The sequence below is a fragment of the Sarcophilus harrisii genome, chromosome 3, assembly GCF_902635505.1.
Source record: "Sarcophilus harrisii chromosome 3, mSarHar1.11, whole genome shotgun sequence".
Lineage (NCBI taxonomy): Eukaryota > Metazoa > Chordata > Mammalia > Dasyuromorphia > Dasyuridae > Sarcophilus > Sarcophilus harrisii.
This window is the reverse complement of record NC_045428.1, coordinates 605,409,093-605,427,364: the sequence shown is the minus strand read 5'-3', so window position 1 is coordinate 605,427,364 and position 18,272 is coordinate 605,409,093. Positions and strand designations below refer to the sequence as shown.

Sequence of the window (18,272 nt, the reverse complement as noted above, 5' to 3'; positions counted from 1 at the left end):
CCATCAGAACTGATCATTGCATAATATTGTTGTTGCCATCTACAATAATCTCCTGGTTCTGCTCATTTCACTCAGCATCAGTTCATGTAAGTCTCTCCAGGACTCTCTGAAATCATCCTGTTGGCCTGTTTCTTACAGAATAATAATATTCTATTACCTTCATATACCATAACTTATTCAGCCATTCTCCAACTGATGGACATCCACTCAGTTTTCAGTTCTTTGCCACTACAAATATTTTTGCACATGTGGGTCCCTTTCCCATTTTTATGATTTCCCTGGGATACAGGACTAGTAGTGACCCTGCTAGATCAAAGGGGATGCACAGTTTGTTAGCCCTTTGGGCATAATTCCAAATTGCTCCCCAGAAGAATTGGATCAGTTCACAACTCCACCAGCAATGCATTAGTGTCCCAGCTTTCCCATATTCCCTCCAATGTCTGTCATTATCTTTTCCTGTCATCCTAGCCAATTTGGGAGGTGTGAAGTGGCACCTCAGAACTGAGGCCAGATGTTTTTAATGTGTAACTCAGGACCGGAAACCCAGCTGGGACCAAAGAGTGATGCAAAGTTTGTAGGGAGTTTTCTTCTGGAATACATCTTAAACATCCTCCATATCTTATCTGGAAATTGCCTCTGTGTTGGTCAACCAGCTGTTTCTTGGTTCCTTTATTTGAATCCTATAATATGTGTAACTTACAGATGTTGGGTGAAGAGGGGCTTGACCATCCCTTTTTTGGCTTTCTTCCCCAATGGCTAACTTGATAGACTTCTTGCTAAATCAACCTAGTTTAAGAATCTTTTGTTCTTAGCTCACGGTATCTAAATTAGTGCTGCATGAAATGATCACACAAGTCATTCATGTTTTACAATGAAGTCATTTATTAGAAGAAAACACAGCAAGAGGAGAGCTGCAAAAATCACCTCAGAAGTGTCGATGCCCGGGGCTCTCACTTTCTTGACTCGGGTTCACAGTGGTTTTTATTGGAAGCCAAACCCGTGGAATCCCTTAGGACAAGGATCCAAATCTGGTTAACCTCTGACCCTCTCCCCTTCCAAGTGAGGATTCTCTATTCAAGGGGAAAAGGCTGGAGTTTTCCAGAGTGGGTGGGTCAGGACACTTCCAAACATGCTAATCTTCTCTCTGCCCCAAATGGAACCCCAGTACAGGAACTCTCTGGGTGGGGAGGAAATGGAAATCTAGGCCACATGGACAGTCATGGAATCAGCCCAGACCGCCAGCCTCCACAGGCCCAGAAAAAGCTGGAGACATCAATGGCTACAACCCACATATCGACTTTCTCATAATCTACATGCATATCAAAGATAACTGCGATTAAAATGTAACAAACAGGCTTTCACCAAAGTCCTCAACAAGAGATCAATGCCCTTAGTTATACAGTGAACCCACAGAATGTTTCAGGGAATATAAGACTTCACAGCATATGCTCATTGATTACACACAAAAACCCCAAACACTTAACTGGACAAAGCACAAGGCAATCTCGGAGACTCTTCTCTCCCACCCAAAGGAGGCTCTCATGCATTTGAGATCTACTCCGATTCTCTGACAAAGGCCTCCATGAAGATGAATGTCTGCATGTTGGCCAGTCTCGTGGATGATTTGTAAACATAAAGGGAGGAGGGGTTTCCTGTAGATATTCCTTACTTTCCTTATTTCCCCAAGATATTGAAAGTACAAGATAAATGTCTGTTGCTTTGACTTGACTTGAGGGTATGGTCCTCTGGGCACTCCTATTTCTAGATGTTATTATGTAGTGATTGCACCTCCTCCCCCTCCACCTCTGACCTAGTGAAAATCTGGGAATTGTAGGGCCTCAGTGAGACCCACGATTATTAAAGAGTCTGGGTTACAATTGATAAAAAGTAAGTGGATGAAAAATTTCTGTTGCCCAAACTATGACATAACTGGGTGGTTAGTCTACTGCATTAGTCCACCGGGACATCTAGTTGGAGCAGAAATCATAAATGATAATGACAAGGACCCAAACTGAATAGAAAGATGATCATAGATATATTTGGGAAATTCTGCACTGCTATTAGTGATCCCAGGCAGTTTGCTGGCTTATCGACATCAAGGCTTTTTGCAAGGATGACATTTTGTTGTATACACTGGAATTCCATCACCTGGAAGAAGCAAAGCTGCAGAACCCAAAGGAAAGGGACAGGTTCAGGTAAACTGCAATCTAGTTTCAGTGAGGAGCCATGGTATCTGGGATAGCACTGAGGACACACATGGCCAGAAACTGGGAGAGGAGCTCCTCGGGAACTTGTAAAACATAAGAAACCAGAGGAAGGCCTCCAACACCCAAGGTGGATTCTCTGATGAAATGGTAGGATGCTCTATGGGATGACTTAAATGAAAATTGCCAGTGGTGAGAGAGCAAGCCGTACTGACAGAAGGAATACCTTGGTCAGTGGGACCGGTTTCACTAAAAGCAGTAAGGAAAAGTGAGAATGAGAATCTGCCCGTGGACAGAGACATTCTGCTCTCAGGCTCCACTATCTCCTGAAGAACTGAACCACCACTGAGGGCCTTCTTACTTTCACTGCATTTATAGGGCTTCTCACTAGATAAACCCTCTGCTGTGTGGTAAGGCTTTCCCACAATTGTCAGGACTAATGAACTTTTACGTTAAAAAAATACATCCAAAAAAGCTCCCACCTTCTTTGATGACATTAACTACAGCTAAAGGCCTGATTACATTTATTATATTTCCCAGCTTCTTTCCTATGTGTTTTCTGGTGCTCAGCAAGTGATGTGCTTTGGTTGAAGGCTCTGTCACACTGATTACATTTGTAGGGTTTCTCACCGGTGTGGATTCTCTGATGTCGAGTAAGGTTCATGTTCTGGCTGAAAGACTTCCCACACTCATTACAGTGATAGGGCTTCTCTCCAGTATGAGTTCTCTGATGTCGAGTAAGGTTCATGCTATGAGTGAAGGCTTTCCCACATTCATTACATTTATAGGGTTTTTCTCCAGTGTGAATCCTCTCATGCTGGGTGACTGAGGAGCTGTTGCTGAAGGCTTTCCCACATTCGCTACAATTATAGGGTTTTTCTCCAGTATGAATCCTCTCATGCTGAGTAAGAGATGAGCCATTACTAAAAGCTTTCCCGCATTCATTACATTTATATAATTTTTCTCCAGTGTGAATTCTCTGATGTCGTGTAAGGTTCATACTCTGGGTGAAGGCTTTTCCACATTCATTACACTTATAGGGTCTCTCTCCAGTGTGAATTCTCTGATGCTTAGTAAGACTTCCCTGCTGACTGAAGGCTTGTCCACATTCATGGCATATGCAGAGTTTCTCGCCAGTATGAATTTTCTGGTGACGAATAAGGCTCGTGCTCTGACTGAAAGTCTTTTCACACACATTACATTTGTAGGGTTTTTCTCCAGTGTGGATTCTCTGATGCTGAATAAGAGTTGTGTACTGGCTGAAGGTTTTCCCACACTCGTTACATTCATAAGGTTTCTCTCCGGTATGAATCCTGTTATGTAGAATGAGAGTTGAACTGTTGCTGAAGGCTTTTCCACATTCATTGCATTTATAGATTCTCTCCCCAGAATGAAGTCTCTGATGCTGAGTTAGGTGTATATTTTGACTGAAGGCTTTTCCACATTTTTTACACTTAAAGGGCTTCTCTCCAGTATGAATTCTTTGATGTTGGATAAGGCTTCCCTGTTGAGAAAAGGTTTGTCCACAATCACCACACCCATAGGGTTTCTCCCCACTGTGAATTCTCTGATGTATACTGCAGGATGAACTGTTGCTGAAGGTCTTGCCACATTCAGCACATCTAAAGAGTTTTTCTCCAGTATGAACCCTCTGATGTCGGATCAGGTTTGTGCACTGACTGAAGGCTTTCCCACATTCGCTGCATTTGAAGGGTTTCTCCCCTGTGTGAATTCTCTGATGTCTAAGAAGGCTTGTGTACTGACTGAATGATTTCTCACACTCGTGACATTTATAGGACTTCTCTCCAATGTGAAGTCTCTGATGTGGAGAAAGGGATGAGCCACCATCCAAAGCTTTCCTACATATATCACAATCACAAAGTTTCTCTCCAGTGTGACTTCTCTGATGTAGTGTGAGAGTTAAGTTATCACTGAAGGCTTTCCCATATTCATTATACATGTGGAGGTTCTCTGCAGTAGAGGCTTTCTGATGCTGTATAAGGTCTCTCTGGTGGAAAGTTTCTCCAAATTCACAACACGCAGAGGATTTCTCCCCATTAAGTGTCCTATGACAGTTAACCAGGTTTGTGTAATTTAAGGTAATATTGCATTCATCATGTTGACCAAGTTTTTTCCCTGAGGTGATCCTATCAAGTTGAATTAGGTCAGAGTGTTGGTCAAAGCAAAGTTGCTGTAAATCATACTTAGGGAGACTCTTTCTGGAACTCTGTTGTATCACAAAAATTGGATCTGAACAGTACCTTCTCTCAAAGTTATGGCATTCCTGACTTGCTGGCTCATCAATTTTCTTGTGGCTGATTGGTACTTGCTTGAAATTTTTCTCCTGGCTCCCCTGCTGTCTCTTAAACCTGCCACCACATTCCCAGGAGTCTCCCCAATTAAAACCCCAGAGACCATGCCAGGTTTCTTGGAATGATTTTTCCATAGCAAAATAAGACTTTGAAATTGTTTCCTTGGTTTCAAATCTGGCCTCCCAATCTGTAAGAAACAAGAAAACATAAATATTCCTTGTTCCACAGTCAGTCATCAACCAGTTATTAATAAATACTTACTATACATCAAACACTATGGGGGAGACAGAAAACAGTGAAAGATAATTCCTGCTCTCAAGGAGTTCATAATCTAATGGAGGAGACAGAATAAACACAGCTACATATATACCAGATATATATGATAAATTGGAGATAAACAATAGTGGAAAGCATTAGAGATTGTAGAGGAACAAGGAAAAAGTGCCTGTGGCAGGTCAGATTTCAGTTGAATCTTAAAGAAAACTGGGAAAACAAAAAGGCAGAGATGTAAAAGAATATTTTGAGCATGGAAGACAGCAAATGACTGACAGGTGTGGATTCAGGTGACAGAATCACACTCAAGGAACATCAAGTAGGGCAGATTAGAAACAAAGGGCAAAGGTGAAATGAGAGTCAAAGATTCTGGACGAGGAGAAAGATGGCAGCGCCCTGGCCGACAAGCAGGAAAGTGGGAAAGGAAGAGTTGGGGAGGAAAGAGAATGACTTCAGATGCCTGCAGGACATCCAGCTCCGCAAGTCCAAGAGGCCGATGGAGATGGGGACTGGAGCTCAGAGAGAAGTTTGGAGAACTGGAAGAGAACAGCATCCCAAAAACCCAGAGGAGAGAGGACCAAGGAGAAGGAGATCTGCAAAGGCAAGAAGGAAGAAAACTGAAAAAAAAAAAAAACTTTTAATTAAGAAGTCGCTGGTGACTACGAGCCAGATTTACTTGGAGGAGGAGGTCAGAAGGCAGACAGCAGAGGACCAGCAAGGCAGTGGGAGGTGAGCCTCCTTGGAGCAAGGCTGAGAAGGGGAGGAGAAATGGGAGGAGAGCCAGCCCCAAAAGGTGAAGGCGCTTGAAACAAGGGGATGTTTGGCTGTGTTTGTCCAGAAGGACAGAAGCTAGGGTGTGGAGAGATTATGGAGACTGGGGAGGTGGAGAAAGGGTAATCTTGGGCAGAAGTGGGGAGAGATGGGTGCAGGGATGCCCAGAGAGGGGTTTCCCTTGGGGAGAAGGGCATATCTCCACGTGAGACGGGTGAAGGAGGATGGAAGAGCAGAAAGCATCTTGGGGAATCCCAGGAAAGGGGTGTGGAGTGAGAAGGGGGGTTTTGTGGAATGGTCTCCATTTGTCCTCAGGTGCCAGGGAAGCAATGGGAGCCCTGAGGAAGGATGAAAAGATCTGGAGTTGAATGGGTTCCATTCAGGAAATATAAGGAGCGGTGCAGCCAATATTATCTGATCTAATTGCACAGTGGACACACCTCCCCTAGTTTTGTGACTTTCTCCAGTTTGATTAAGCAACAAATGGAAAGTGGCAAGGATTGTGATGGGGAGCAATCGAAGGCCAGCTTTGGCTGGGTCTCATCAGGGATAGGATGAGAGGGAGGAGCTTCAAGGAAGAATTGAGCTGATTCACCAAAGCCACCAAGGGAAGGCAAGGGGGAGAGAGTAGCCATGTGCAGAGATGGCCTAGGAAATAGCGGAGGGTCGAGGGACTAGAGGTTCCTGTATTGGGGACAGGTGGGGTTGAGATTATTTATATGGCAGTAGGGCAAGGGAAGGATGGAAAATGATCAGATAAAGGACTTTCAGAGTTCAGGAACATCAAAGCAGAAAACTTGGGAGAAGCACTTTGTTTATTGTGGATACAATGCCCAGGGCACAAAAAATGACTTCCAGGACCACAGAAACTCCTTTTTTTGAAAGCGCTTCATAAGCTGGCCCTGCCCATCTTGCCAGAGCACTTGTCTGTGGCTCCTTCCACACTCCCAGTTCCCACGAGGGACATTCCACCTCCTCAGCTCCTTCTTTGGGGGCCGGAATATCCCTCAAGTCTCATTTCTGCAGGAGGTCTTTCCCAGGAGCCCAGGAGTCAGCACCTTCCCTTCTCAGAATGGAGGGAGCTCCCTACAAGCAGGAGTTTTTTGCTTTTCTTTATACCCCAGTGCTTAGCACCCGTAGTACCTGACACAGAAGAGGGATGTCCTTCATCACACTTATCGCACTTGACTCAGAATGGCTGTTCTGAGGACCAAATGAGGGTAATTGGTAACAATGGTAAGGAGTTTATCAAATCTGCAAAGTGCTTTGAAAAACTATCTTAACTAATGCATTGTTGGTGTAGTGAACTGATCCCACCATTCTGTAGAGCAATTTGGACTTATGTCCAAAGGGCTATCAAATTTTGACCCAACAATACCCCTCTAGCTCTGTACCCAAGAGACCAAAAAAATGGAAAAGGACCCACATGCACAAAAATATTTATAGCATCTCTTTTTTGTGATGGTAAAGAACTGGAAATTGAGAGGATGCCCACCAATTGGAGAATGACTGAAAAAATTGTAGTGTATGATATAATGGAATATTGTTGTGTCAAAAGAAATGATGAGCCAGCTTTCAGAAAAAGCTGGAAAGTCTGACATGAACTGATGCTGTGAAGTGAGCAGAACTGGCAAAGTGCACACAGTAACAGCAACTCTGTGCAACGACCAACTTTTCTCAGCTCTTTTCAGCAATACAATGATTTAAGACAATTCCAAAAGACTCATGATGTAAAATGCTATCCACATCCAGAGAGAATTATGGAGTCTGAATGCAGATCGAAACATACTATTTTCACTTATTTTTCCCTTATGATTTTTTCCTTTTGTTCTGATTCTTTTTTAAGAACATGACTGATGTGGAAAGATGTTTAATGTGATTGCATATGTATAAGCTATATCAAATTGTTTCCCATCTTGGGGAGGGGCAAGAGAAAGAAAATTGGAATTCAAAATGTTATGAAAGTGAATGATGAAAACTAACTTTACATGTAATTGAAAAAATATTAAGAAAAGTTTTTAAAAATTACTCTCAAATATATATATATGTATATATGCACATACATATATATATAAAGAAAATAACATCTTATTTGATCCTCACAGGAATCTTGGAGGTAGGTGATAATGTCATCTTCATTTTATACATATTACAGGTAAGGAAACTGAGGAAGAGAGAGATGAAATGACTGAGCAGGACTTAGGACTTTGTGACTCCTGAATTCAAATTGCCCCCAGCTGCTTCAGAGAACAGTCATAAAGCACGCAGCAAACCAAAAAAAATATGTGCTATATAAATGTTATTCACAGAGCACTGTGTCCATGATCGCTGGATGATATATACAGGAGGAGAGGTCCTGCCAGAGTGGAAAAAGACCAAGGTCCTGGCTGCCAAAGGATGGAAGGGAACCTGCCCCCTCCAAGCCAGGGACCTTGATTGAGACTTCAGTCCTTCCCAATCTAACTCCCTCCTCGTGGGTTGATCTCTGGCCTCTGAGCCTTGTGGGCTAGAAGGCAGGAGCCCCAGGCACCCAACGGGAAGCCTTTGTTTGCTTTTTCTCTCCTCACTTATCTCTAATTATCAAGTCTTCCAAGAGGCTGGTTGTACTTTCACAGCCGCCAGCCCTCCACTACTTGGCTGCCCTGATGAGGCTGTCTGGGACTGGTGGGAGAAGGACTGGTCACAGGGGGCTGCTCCACAAGGACAGAAGCTGAGAAAACACCCCAATGTAAGCTGGCAGCTCATTGGTATCAGTTATGCCCTTGGAGGGGGTCCCTTTTCTCCCCAAAGATACTGGAGGAGTTGGCCCTTTCCTTTCCCCGTTGATCCAGTGCGTCCCTTTTGTTGAAGGGGCCCCATGGCTAGGAAGTGTCCGAGGCTAGATTTGAACTTGTCTTCAGGCCCAGGACTACATGAACTGAACCACTGGCAACCTCCTGGGTAGGAGACTTAGGCAGAATGGCTCCATAGAGTGTTCAGGGTGGAAACCAGATTGTAGTCCTTAAGAGAACAAAATGGGAACTGAGACCACGGAAGGATGCTTTGTCCAGGAAGGAAGGACCGAGGGAGGAAGAGCTGAGAGCAGACAGAAGGACTCTCCAGGGCAGCCCAGGGATCCCGGCAGGTGGAAGAAAAGAAATGAGGGGGAACACCCCAATGAGACCAACAGCAAGTGACCCTGGGAACTGGGTCCTCCAAGGGAGGGAGATGGGAGGTGTGGAGGAACTGCTGAGCACAAAGGGAAGCTTAAGTAAGGAAGCTCAAGAGCTTCTCAGAGACCAGAGGGAAAAACAAGGAGGAAAATACCAGGAAAGTTACTGATGGAAGAGCAGGATCAATCAGCCAGAGCTGAGTTGAGTGCTGAAAGCTTTACCAGTAAGGAAGTACAAGAGCTTCTCAGAGACCACAGGGAAATAAATACAAGGAGGAAAACACCAGGAAAGTTATTAATGAAAGAGCAGGATCAATCAGCCGCTGGGCCAGAGCTGAGCTGAGTGCTGAGAGGGAAGGACACACCAGAAGGGGGACACAACATGGACATGATGAGACGCAGACAGACAGAAGAAGAGGGAAGCTGTGGGAGGCAATGGTCTATGAAAGGGCTTGTGTCCCAGGCTCGGGCCTTCGCCACCTGGCTGGGCTCCTCTAAACACAGGGCTGGGCACCCAGGAAGCACCTCAAATGCCACCTGACTGCAGAAGAGGTCTCCCTTTAATTTTAAATGCATTTTTTTCAAAGGAAGATCTTCCCAACTTCCCTTCCACATCCAGTCTCCCCATCTCCCCCCCCCACACACACTGAGGAAGCAAGAACAACAGCCTTGTTACAAAACCCAGATATAGCTAAATAAAACAGACCCCACATTAGGAATACACACAAACGTACATTATATACACATGCACATACTTTATATTATATATTTGTGTAGCATAATTATATACACTTACATCGTTGAGTGAGATTAATTATACATACAACATATGTTTATATTACATATATATATACACATACATAAAATATTTCCAATGTGAGACCTACACTCTCTGTCTCTCTGCTCTCTTTCTGTTTCTCTCTCTTTCTGTCTCTGTTTCTTTGTCCCTCTCTCTCTCTCATCCTATTCTATTTTAAACCACTACAGCCTAATTCCACACTGTGTCTCTGAGGAAGCTTTTTGAGCTGTGACCTGCTGCTTGCGTTGGCTCCCACCTACCTGAAACTCGTCCCCTCACCTGAAAAAATGCCTCCTGCAGTTGCTCTCTCCAGCATCCGTGGTGTTCTGCTTTGCTCTAGTTGCAAGATCACATTTGGTTTGGAAACAGGACGTCCTGCTCATGAGGAAGAAATAGGAAATGCTGGGAACCGAGAGACTTCTCAAGAGAAGGCTCTCCACTTCTTCTGCCAGGGCCCAGCAGCAGGGACCCATGGGGACTCTGGGAGACGCTCAGAGGACGCTCTCAGCCGCCTTCTCCCCTTCCTGTCAGTGACATCACCGCTCTCGCAGGGTCGCCCCAGCCTGGCCCCAGGGACTCTTCTCCACCTCCCACACCTGGTGGCCTGGTCCTAGCAGCTGTTTAATAAATGCCCAGTGACTGATGGAACCTGGTCCCCCTCCCCTAGCTCTCTCCTTCTGACTTCATTGCCTCCGTGAATGGCCCCAGACCTCACTCGCTCTCACGTCTGAAACCCTAATGCAGCTTTTGACTTCTCCCTCTTCTACACCTTTCCCACTCATTCCTCCTTCCCTATTTTCATCTTCCCAGAGCCCCTCCTCCCAGCCCCCCCGGGCTCCTGCCACAAGATCCTGGCAGCTCATCCTGTCTGTCAGAGTCCCTTCTCCCCCAGCCTGGACTTTGCAGCAATATCAGGCTCATTTTCCACGTGTATGGACCCGACACCTATTTTCTCAGCTGTGGGTGAGGGAGTGGAACAAAATCATGGTGCCTTAAGAAACCAGGGTCCTGATAAATCCAAAGAAGCCTGGAAAGATTTCCAATGAACTCAAGCAGAGGGAGAAAACAAGCTACCCAATGACAACTACAATGTCACTGGAGAGGAAGACCAAGACGAACTACATGACGCAAAATGTGGCAAAACTATAACTAACAACCCCAACGAAGGGCCATGAGAAGGCACCCCCTCCCAGGAAGTTGCAGGGCTTGGAATCCATACGTGTAGGACGCTGCAGAGAAAAATACTATTTTTTGAAGGTGTCAATCAATTCTGCCAACTTTTTTCCTTTTAAAAAATTCTTTATTATGAGAAACGACTACCTGGAAAGGAGAGAGATGTGGGGGGAAATCTAATGTGAAAACCCAGAAGCTGTTGACAGAAATCTATTTTTTAAAGGAAGAAGCCGTCCTTACCCAGGGAGACCAGGTTCCTATAGTTCTCCAGCATCACATCTCTGTACAAGGCCTTCTGACCAGAGTCCAGAAGCTTCCACTCTTCCCAGGTAAAGTCGACAGCCACGTCCTTGAAAGTGACCAAGTCCTGAAACACCAGACGGATTACTGATCGTCCGGCCGGCCCTTCCACAGCAGGCAAGGAGGGGCTGGGCCCTGCTCTCTCCCAGTCTCAGAACACCAACGATACCAATAGGACAATAGGACATCCCTGTCTCTGGACTAACCTAAAAACCCTCATTATAGAGCTGCAGAGACCTCGGAGCCTCATGGTACAGGTAGGGAAATGGGCTGGGCGTGCAAGGGAACGGCCCACGGCCACACAGGTCTATGTGGTCCCTGGATCTCTGGAGAGGTTTCTTTCACTCTGTCCCACAGGAAACAGAGAAGTGTGTTATAATCTTTTCATAATGATCTCGATTGTGCCTAACAATGCCTTCTGTTGTGTACCGAGTGACTTGCCTGTTTCACTCACTGCTGGGCACTTTGGGGATCCAGTTTTTTCTCAATGTTCACCTAGATATTTCACTGGAGCATTTTAATTTTCTTTTGAGGAATATCTAACTGCCTCCAGCCTGATTTATTTCTGGGTATTCTTTCCCCTTGGCCACATTTCAATAGTTGTGAAAAAACTAATAAGATTTGTCAGCCTCTTGTGGGAAAGGTCCTAAAAAAACAGACTATAAAGAGAGTGCTTTTTCCTTTGGAAGACTTGGATGACTTGCCATGTGGGGATGGGAGTGCATTTCCTGGAGCTTCTTCCTGGCCTAGCCTGTCATGTTTAACTAGAGTATTCAGTTTCAATTGGCTTTGGTCTCTGCTTATCCACAATACTGCAGTCACCACCTAGAGAGAAATGACTCCTAATCATGATCAGGAATATCTGCTTGAAACTTATTGATAAAAGCAAGTCAGTCACAACCATTAAAAATGGAAACAAGTCAGGCAGACTGTGACTCGTCACATTAACCTGGATGCTCTTGCAGAGAAAGGCACATCCCACTGCCCAGAGAAAACCCACATGGTTTTTTACCAGCAGCCAAAGACAAAAGGGGACAATACTTGCCACCACACGGTCAGGGCCCGTGGCAAGAAACACGGAGAATAACAGCAAGCACTGAAGAGGGTTTTGGTTTGTTTTTAACTTTTTTTTTTGAAGAGTTTTAAAGCTTGAGAAATCCCTTGCAAGTATCTCCTTCAAATCCAGCCCTGGATGCTGACTAGCTGTGTGACCATGTCCAGGTCACTTAACCTTTTCCTCAATTTCCTCATCTGTAAAGCGGGGATCATAGTAGTGTCTTTCTTTCAGGGTTTTTGTGAGGATAAAATGAGATAATCATTATTATTATTAATCCTTTGTTTCATTTTATTTATGTAAAAGCATTCTGAGAAAAGGTGCAAGGGGATCTAAGGCCCAAGAGAAATTATGAAGCTCATTCCAGCTTTAATGACTATTAATGACTGCTCAGTCACCCCAAGATAGTCAAGAGTCTTCTGGGGAAAGATGACTGAGGCCCAGGGCCCTGGGAGCCATCCCTGGGCGGGGTACAGAAGTGGAAATGGGGCCCACATTTTGAGACCTGAGACAGCATTTCTGAGGGTCAAAGCCCACGTACCTGTGACCTCCCACTGTGACTGGTCAGGCCTCCCGAAGCCATTTCTTCCTCCTTCTTTGGGGTCCTTTGTTGGGGAAGGGCGAGTCCTGAGAAGGCAGAGCTGCAGAAGGAAGAGGAGCCATGGGAGAGAGTAAGGCCAGTCTGCGGCTGCCAAGCCACCCAGGGCAGAATGCTCCCCAGAGAAGCTGGAGCATAGAAACAGGGCTTCGTGAAATGTGAGAGCAGGCCCCGAACACCGGGGGACCAATGGTCTGAGTCTCAGAGGGTTTCAGGGGTGCCCCTCCAATACCAACCCTGGTGGCGGGATTCTGGAGGAAAAGGCTCCGGGAAGAGTGTGCTGTCCCTGCTCAAGCTCTGCAGGGCAGAGCCACCCAAAAGAAGGAAGAGGAGCCCCGGGCTGCAGGACGGGACCCAACTAGCCCCCCCAGGAAAAACAGGCCCTTTGTAAAATTTCTCTTGAATTGCACATTTAACATATATTGGATTCCTTGCCGTCTAGAAGAGGGGAAAAGGGAAGAGAGGGGAAAAATTTGGAACACAAGGTTTTGTGAGCATGAACGTTAGAAATTATATGCTTTGCATATGTTTAGAAAATAAAGAGCTTTAATTAAACATAAAATAAAATAAACTAGGTGGCACAGTGGATAGAGCACCAGCCCTGAAGTCAGGAGGACTGAATTAAAATCTGGTCTCACTTAACCCTTCCCAGCTATGTGACCCTGGGCAAGTCACTTAATCCCAATTACCTCAGCAAAAACAAAAACAAAAACCTAGAAAAAAGAAAATAAAGAGCTTTATTTAAAAAATTGTTTATTGACTGAAAGAAATTTATCTTGGTATGTGTTGGCATTGATATCACCTACAATCCCCACCTTATCCCCCCAAGGGAATCGTCCACTATCATTAAGACTAAAATAAGAGGAAGAAAGTCAAATGAATTTCAAAGCTCATCAGCTCCAGAGTCTGAGGTTATATAGTTTCCTCGGCCTAGGAGCCCCCCTTTCCCCCAGAGACGTGGTCCCACTGCCCCCCTGGCAAATAGGAAACTGAGGCACCTGCCCAGGCCCTCACCTGTGGGATAATGTGTATGAAGCTTGTTGAAAACCACGTGTTGATACAACATGCAACATATTATACCCAATATATAGTATGTTTTATGTGGCTGATTTTCAAACGTTCTGTGCTCCCTCCAGAGCTATTCTAATATTCTCCAGTTCTAATATTAACGGGGGCTCCAGGTGGGCTTGCATGGGGCCAGGGGTTGGATTTCACTTGAAGAGTTCAGGGACCAGCAAAGAAAAGGAGGGAAAAGTTGTTTGGCCAAACTCTCTGGAGCATTCTGGTGGCAGAAGAAATAGCTGAGGGACCAGTATAGCGGTGTGGGCCCTGCCCTAAGAACTCACAGGGATTCAGGCTGGGAATGGCTGGGAGCAGCACTAGGCTGCTGCCAGTCCAGTGAAGCTAGAACCAGGAGTATCAGCACCCAGTGTGGGATGGTCGGCTCTCTCAGTGTAGAGAACATCGAGGCTCTCCAGAACTCCAAGCTCCCAGTGCATGGCTCCCAGGCCTCTGAACTTCGAGTCATCCGAGGTCTCCCAAACTCCCAGAGCTCTCCCAAGCTCTCCCGAGGCTCTCCCAGGCTCCTGGAAGCTCCAGGGAACTCTCACCAAGCTCTGAGAGCTCTCCAAGCTTCCCAGGGCTCTCCCCAAGCTCTCCCCAAGCTCTCCCGAGGCTCTCCCAGAGCTCTCCCGGGAGGCTCCAGAGCTCTCGGGCTCAGGCTCCCCAGGCTCTCAAGCTCTCCCCAAAGGCTCCCAGAGGCTCTCCAGGAACTCCCCTGGCTCCCAAGCTCGAGCTCCCCCAGAATACAGCTCTGACAATACTGAAGCCTCGATACAGGACTACCAGCTCGAAAGCTCTCCAGCCTCCAAGCTCTCCCCGAGAGCTCCTAGAGACATCTCCAGAAGCTCTCCCAGGACCTCCCAGTCAAGGCTCCAGCTCTCCCAACTCTGGCATCTCCCAGACTCTCCTGAGGCTCTCCAGGCTCCACCCGAGGCTCTCCCTCGAATCCGAAGCTCTCCCAAGTCCCACAGGAACTCCCCAGGCTCTCCCAGGGCTCCCAAAGCTCTCCAGGCTCTCCCAAGCCTCCGAGGCTCTCCCAGGCTCCCACAGGTCTCCCCAAGCTTCCCGAGCACTCTCCCCAGGCTCTCCAAGCTCTCCAGCTCTCGAAGCTCCCCAGGCTCTCCCGAAGCTTCACCAGGCTCTCCCAGAAACCTCCCCAGTCTCCGACCTCCCCAGGCCTCCCAAGCTCACCCCAGGCTCTCCCAGGCTCCCCAGACTCCAGCTCTGGCCCGAGGCTCTCACCTCCAGGCTCCCGAGGCTCTCCCAGGCTCTCCCAGGCCTCCCAATAGGGTCTCCCAGAACTCTCCGAGGCTCTCCAGACTCGAGCTCTACCCCAAGGCTCTCCACCAGAGCTCTCCCGAGCTCTCCCCAGACTCTCCAGGCTCTCCCGAGAGCTAACTCCCAGAGCTCTCCCAGCTCCCCCAGGCTCTCCCCGAGGCTCTCCCCAGGCTCTCCCCGAGGCTCTCCCCAGGCTCTCCCCGAGGCTCTCCCCGAGGCTCTCCCCAGGCTCCCTGAAGCCTCCCAGGCTCTCCCAGGCTCTCCCAGGCTCTCCCAAGCTCTCCCCAGGCTCTCCCCAAGCTCTCTCCCAGGCTCTCCCCAAGCTCTCCCCAGGCTCTCCCCAAGCTCTCCCCCAGGCTCTCCCCGAGGCTCTCCCCGAGCTCTCTCCCCTGCAGGGAGGGGAGGTCTCAGCGCGCACATAAGTTGACCGCTGGATCTTGGTTTGGACGACTTACTAATCCAAGCTCTTTCCTGACTTGGGCCCCGGAGAAGGGATTGGGACAACAAAACGCACAGAGAGCGCTAAGTGGGTCTCTGAGGCCGAAGTTAAGGCTCAGCTAAATGCATGGCCTTGGGGCGCCCCCCTCTGTTCTCTCCCGGGCCTGCGGTCCTTACACACACCGGGGTCATCAGCGTAGCTCCGGGTGCTCCCCCCACACCGCGGTCTCCTGGACCATTAAGCCCCTCCCCCCGCCCCCCTCACGGGGCCCGGCCCCGCCTCCGCTTCCCGCGGGAGCCCAGCTTGTGGCCCGGGCGCAGGTCGGCGGGGGAGGCCGGCTAAGCCCCGGGCGGCTGGGTCAGGGTCACAAAGGGCAGCGGCCGGGACCGGCCAAACTAACGGGCCGGGCTCCTCCCCGGTCCCCTGAAGGGCGCGCTCCGGCCGCCGCCCCCTTCTCCCCCCCTCTCCGCAGGCGCCCCCGCCCTGCGGGGCCCGCGTGCAAGCTCTGGGGACCTGCGGGGGACGGAGCCCCCAGAGAACGTGCTTATTCCTGGCGGGGCCGGGCCGGGACCTCCAGCGCCCCTCCCACTCAGCCTGAGGAGACAGCGTCCCCCCGCCCCTCCCCCCCCCCCGGGAGGGAACGAGGCCGAGGGAAGAGCCGGCCAGGGAGTCCAGACCCTGAGCAGCCCCCGCTCCCCACCCCCACCGCGGTTAGAGAGCGCCTGCTGTCTATCTGGTGCTTTACAGAAGCGCTGGCCAAGGGAGAAAGGGAGGGACCGCTCGCATCCTCTCTTTACACAGAAGGAAACTGAGGCAGACGGGGAGATGCAGCTGCTGGGGAAAGACACAGCAGGGAGATAGCTCAGGTCTCCTGGCCCGCAGCGGGGCGGGAAGGGTCCCCCTTCCCCCCCACCCCGGAGCCCAGCTTCCCTGCACGTGCACTCACACTCACGGACGCCCCCAGCCCCTCCCCTCACACACAGCCCTGCACGTGCACTCACACTCACGGCCCCCTCGGCCCCTCCCCTCACACGCACTCACAGACCCCCACACTCCCCGCCCCTCCCCTCACACGCCCCTGCACGTGCACTCACACTCACGGCCCCCCTCAGCCCCTCCCCTTACATCCCTACCCGCTCACCAGTCCCTTCAAGAACGGGCTCCAACCCCTCCCTCTCTTGCACACGCAGCCCCATACTTAGTCACATGCACACGCACACGCACAGACACACTTGCACAGACACTCACAAGTTCACTAACCCTGCAGCGTCCTGGACGTCTTCCGCCCTGGGGGGGTAAGGAGAAGGAGGGGCTCCCCAGTCGGGCTGGGTGGGGCCGCGCCTGCGCACTGACCTCATACCCCCCCCACAGAGTGAGTCCCGAGAACAAAGGGCCGAAAAACCGCAGGTGGGGGGGGGGGTGAGGGAAAAAGGAGCTGCGTCTGCGCACCTCGAGACTCCCGATGTGCCCTGGGGTTCTGCCTCGGCAGGAGGTGCAAAGCTCTGGTGACGTCATGAACGAGGCATTCTGGGAAATGGAGTCCTTGGGGGGGGTTGCTCCGAGCGAACCTGGCCTGGGATGGGGTGAGCTTCTGGCTGCCACGTGGGACCCGGGCGAGGAGGGTTAGAGTGGGGGCTTCAGGAGGCTACGTGGGGCCCGGCGAGGGGGACTTCCCGCCAATCCCTTTCAGCCAGGGCTGTCCCGCGGGCGCTGTTGGGGGGCGCCTAGAACAAAGCCCCCATACGGGGTCCCCTAACGGAATGTGGACATCAAGAGAAGCCGGCAACCAGGAAAGCTAAAAGTCCCCCGGGATCGGATCCCTTGGTGACAAATCTGGTTAATGTCCAACTTGCGTTGGCTTTTAATAAATGGTAGAATCATGCGCGGGCCTGAACCGCGATCGCTGTCAGCAGCGGGTGATTGGGCATTTTATGCCTGGGGGGGGCGGGGTGATGGGGGAAGCCGAAGAGTAAGGGCAAGAATCGGGCCAGACCCCGCCCCCTTCTGAGATTTAACGCCCCGCTTAGTGCGGCCTCCCGGATGTGGAGGGAGAGGGACCCCCCCCCCCCCCCCCCCCGGCAAAGGGCGAGGCGATGGCAGGCAGCGGGGGGAGGGGGCCCCGTCAGTCCCCGCAAAGAAACGGAAGGGAGTATCAGGGGTCGGCGAGAAGCGCTGGGCGGGGGGCTTGCAGAGCTCGGGAGCGCCGTGAGCCCGCCCAATTACCTTGTGACGGCGTCCAGATCACGACGTAGAAATGACAGAAGTTCGATTTTTTTGTAAAAAATTGGTTTCTAAGCCAATTCTCGGTTTTAGTGTTGTCCTTCATCTCGGCACTGTCCAATAAGGACGAACTGGAAACAGAGAAAGAAGATTTGTCCTCTTTTGAAGGCTTATTTTTAAAGGCCTTTCTCTCTTCCTGTACAATTTTCAAAGGTGATCAGCATGGACAGGAGACGAGCCCCAGTCACGGTTCAGAGGAGCAGCCCGTGGGCTTTGGGTGTGCGAGGCATCTGCCAATGGGAGGGCAGCCGATCCAGCCATTCAGCAGCTCCCTCTCAGGCAGAGGCCCCCTCTTCATGAGCCACTGGCCGTGACCCTCAGGCTTCCCATGATCCCTTGGGATCAACGTGCCTTGCTCAACAAGGACATTCCTTGGCTTAATAGCTTTTTCTTTCCTGGTCCCCATCAGGGAGTCCAATCCTGCCTAATAAAGATCCTGTAACATGCATCGCTCCCTTCCTACCTGATCCCATCTCTCCTGTGAACATCCCTGGTCAGGAGTTACACTTCTTTGGAGGAACTTGCCCTTAGAGAATTGGATCACATCCCCAGGGCCCTCCCTTATTGGCTGTTCCTTC

At 49.4% G+C, this 18,272-nt stretch overlaps 2 protein-coding genes across 5 annotated transcripts in view; one reads left to right on the top strand and one right to left on the bottom strand.

The window, feature by feature from the left end:
* The window catches only part of LOC100914984 (zinc finger protein 454-like), a 388,067-nt gene that overhangs the window by 180,253 nt on the left and 189,542 nt on the right, over positions 1-18,272 (top strand). The window lies entirely within an intron of this gene.
* Positions 863-17,838, bottom strand: LOC100923509 (zinc finger protein 260). 3 transcript variants are annotated; one of them, XM_031963989.1, is made up of 5 exons: positions 17,638-17,838; positions 12,579-12,678; positions 10,924-11,050; positions 9,790-9,885; positions 863-4,703 (listed from the first exon to the last, which is right to left on the bottom strand). In XM_031963989.1, the coding sequence occupies exons 2-5, from the start codon at positions 12,618-12,620 to the stop codon at positions 2,701-2,703; spliced, it is 2,268 nt and encodes a 755-aa protein (XP_031819849.1). In that variant the 5' UTR covers positions 12,621-12,678; positions 17,638-17,838; the 3' UTR covers positions 863-2,700. The 3 variants fall into 3 exon arrangements, with proteins under 3 accessions (XP_031819849.1, XP_031819847.1, XP_031819848.1); XM_031963987.1 differs by lacking the exon at positions 17,638-17,838 and adding an exon at positions 16,663-17,155; XM_031963988.1 differs by lacking the exon at positions 17,638-17,838 and adding an exon at positions 16,675-17,155.

Coding starts and splice junctions, on each gene's coding strand:
- LOC100923509 (XM_031963987.1), bottom strand. CDS start 16,772: ATGAGGTCAGTGCGCAGGCGCGGCCCCACCCAGCCCGACTGGGGAGCC. Junction 11,051..12,578: donor GTCACAGTGGGAGGTCACAG/GTACGTGGGCTT, acceptor CTGGTGTTTCAG/GACTTGGTCACTTTCAAGGA. Junction 9,886..10,923: donor TAGGAACCTGGTCTCCCTGG/GTAAGGACGGCT, acceptor CCTCATGAGCAG/GACGTCCTGTTTCCAAACCA.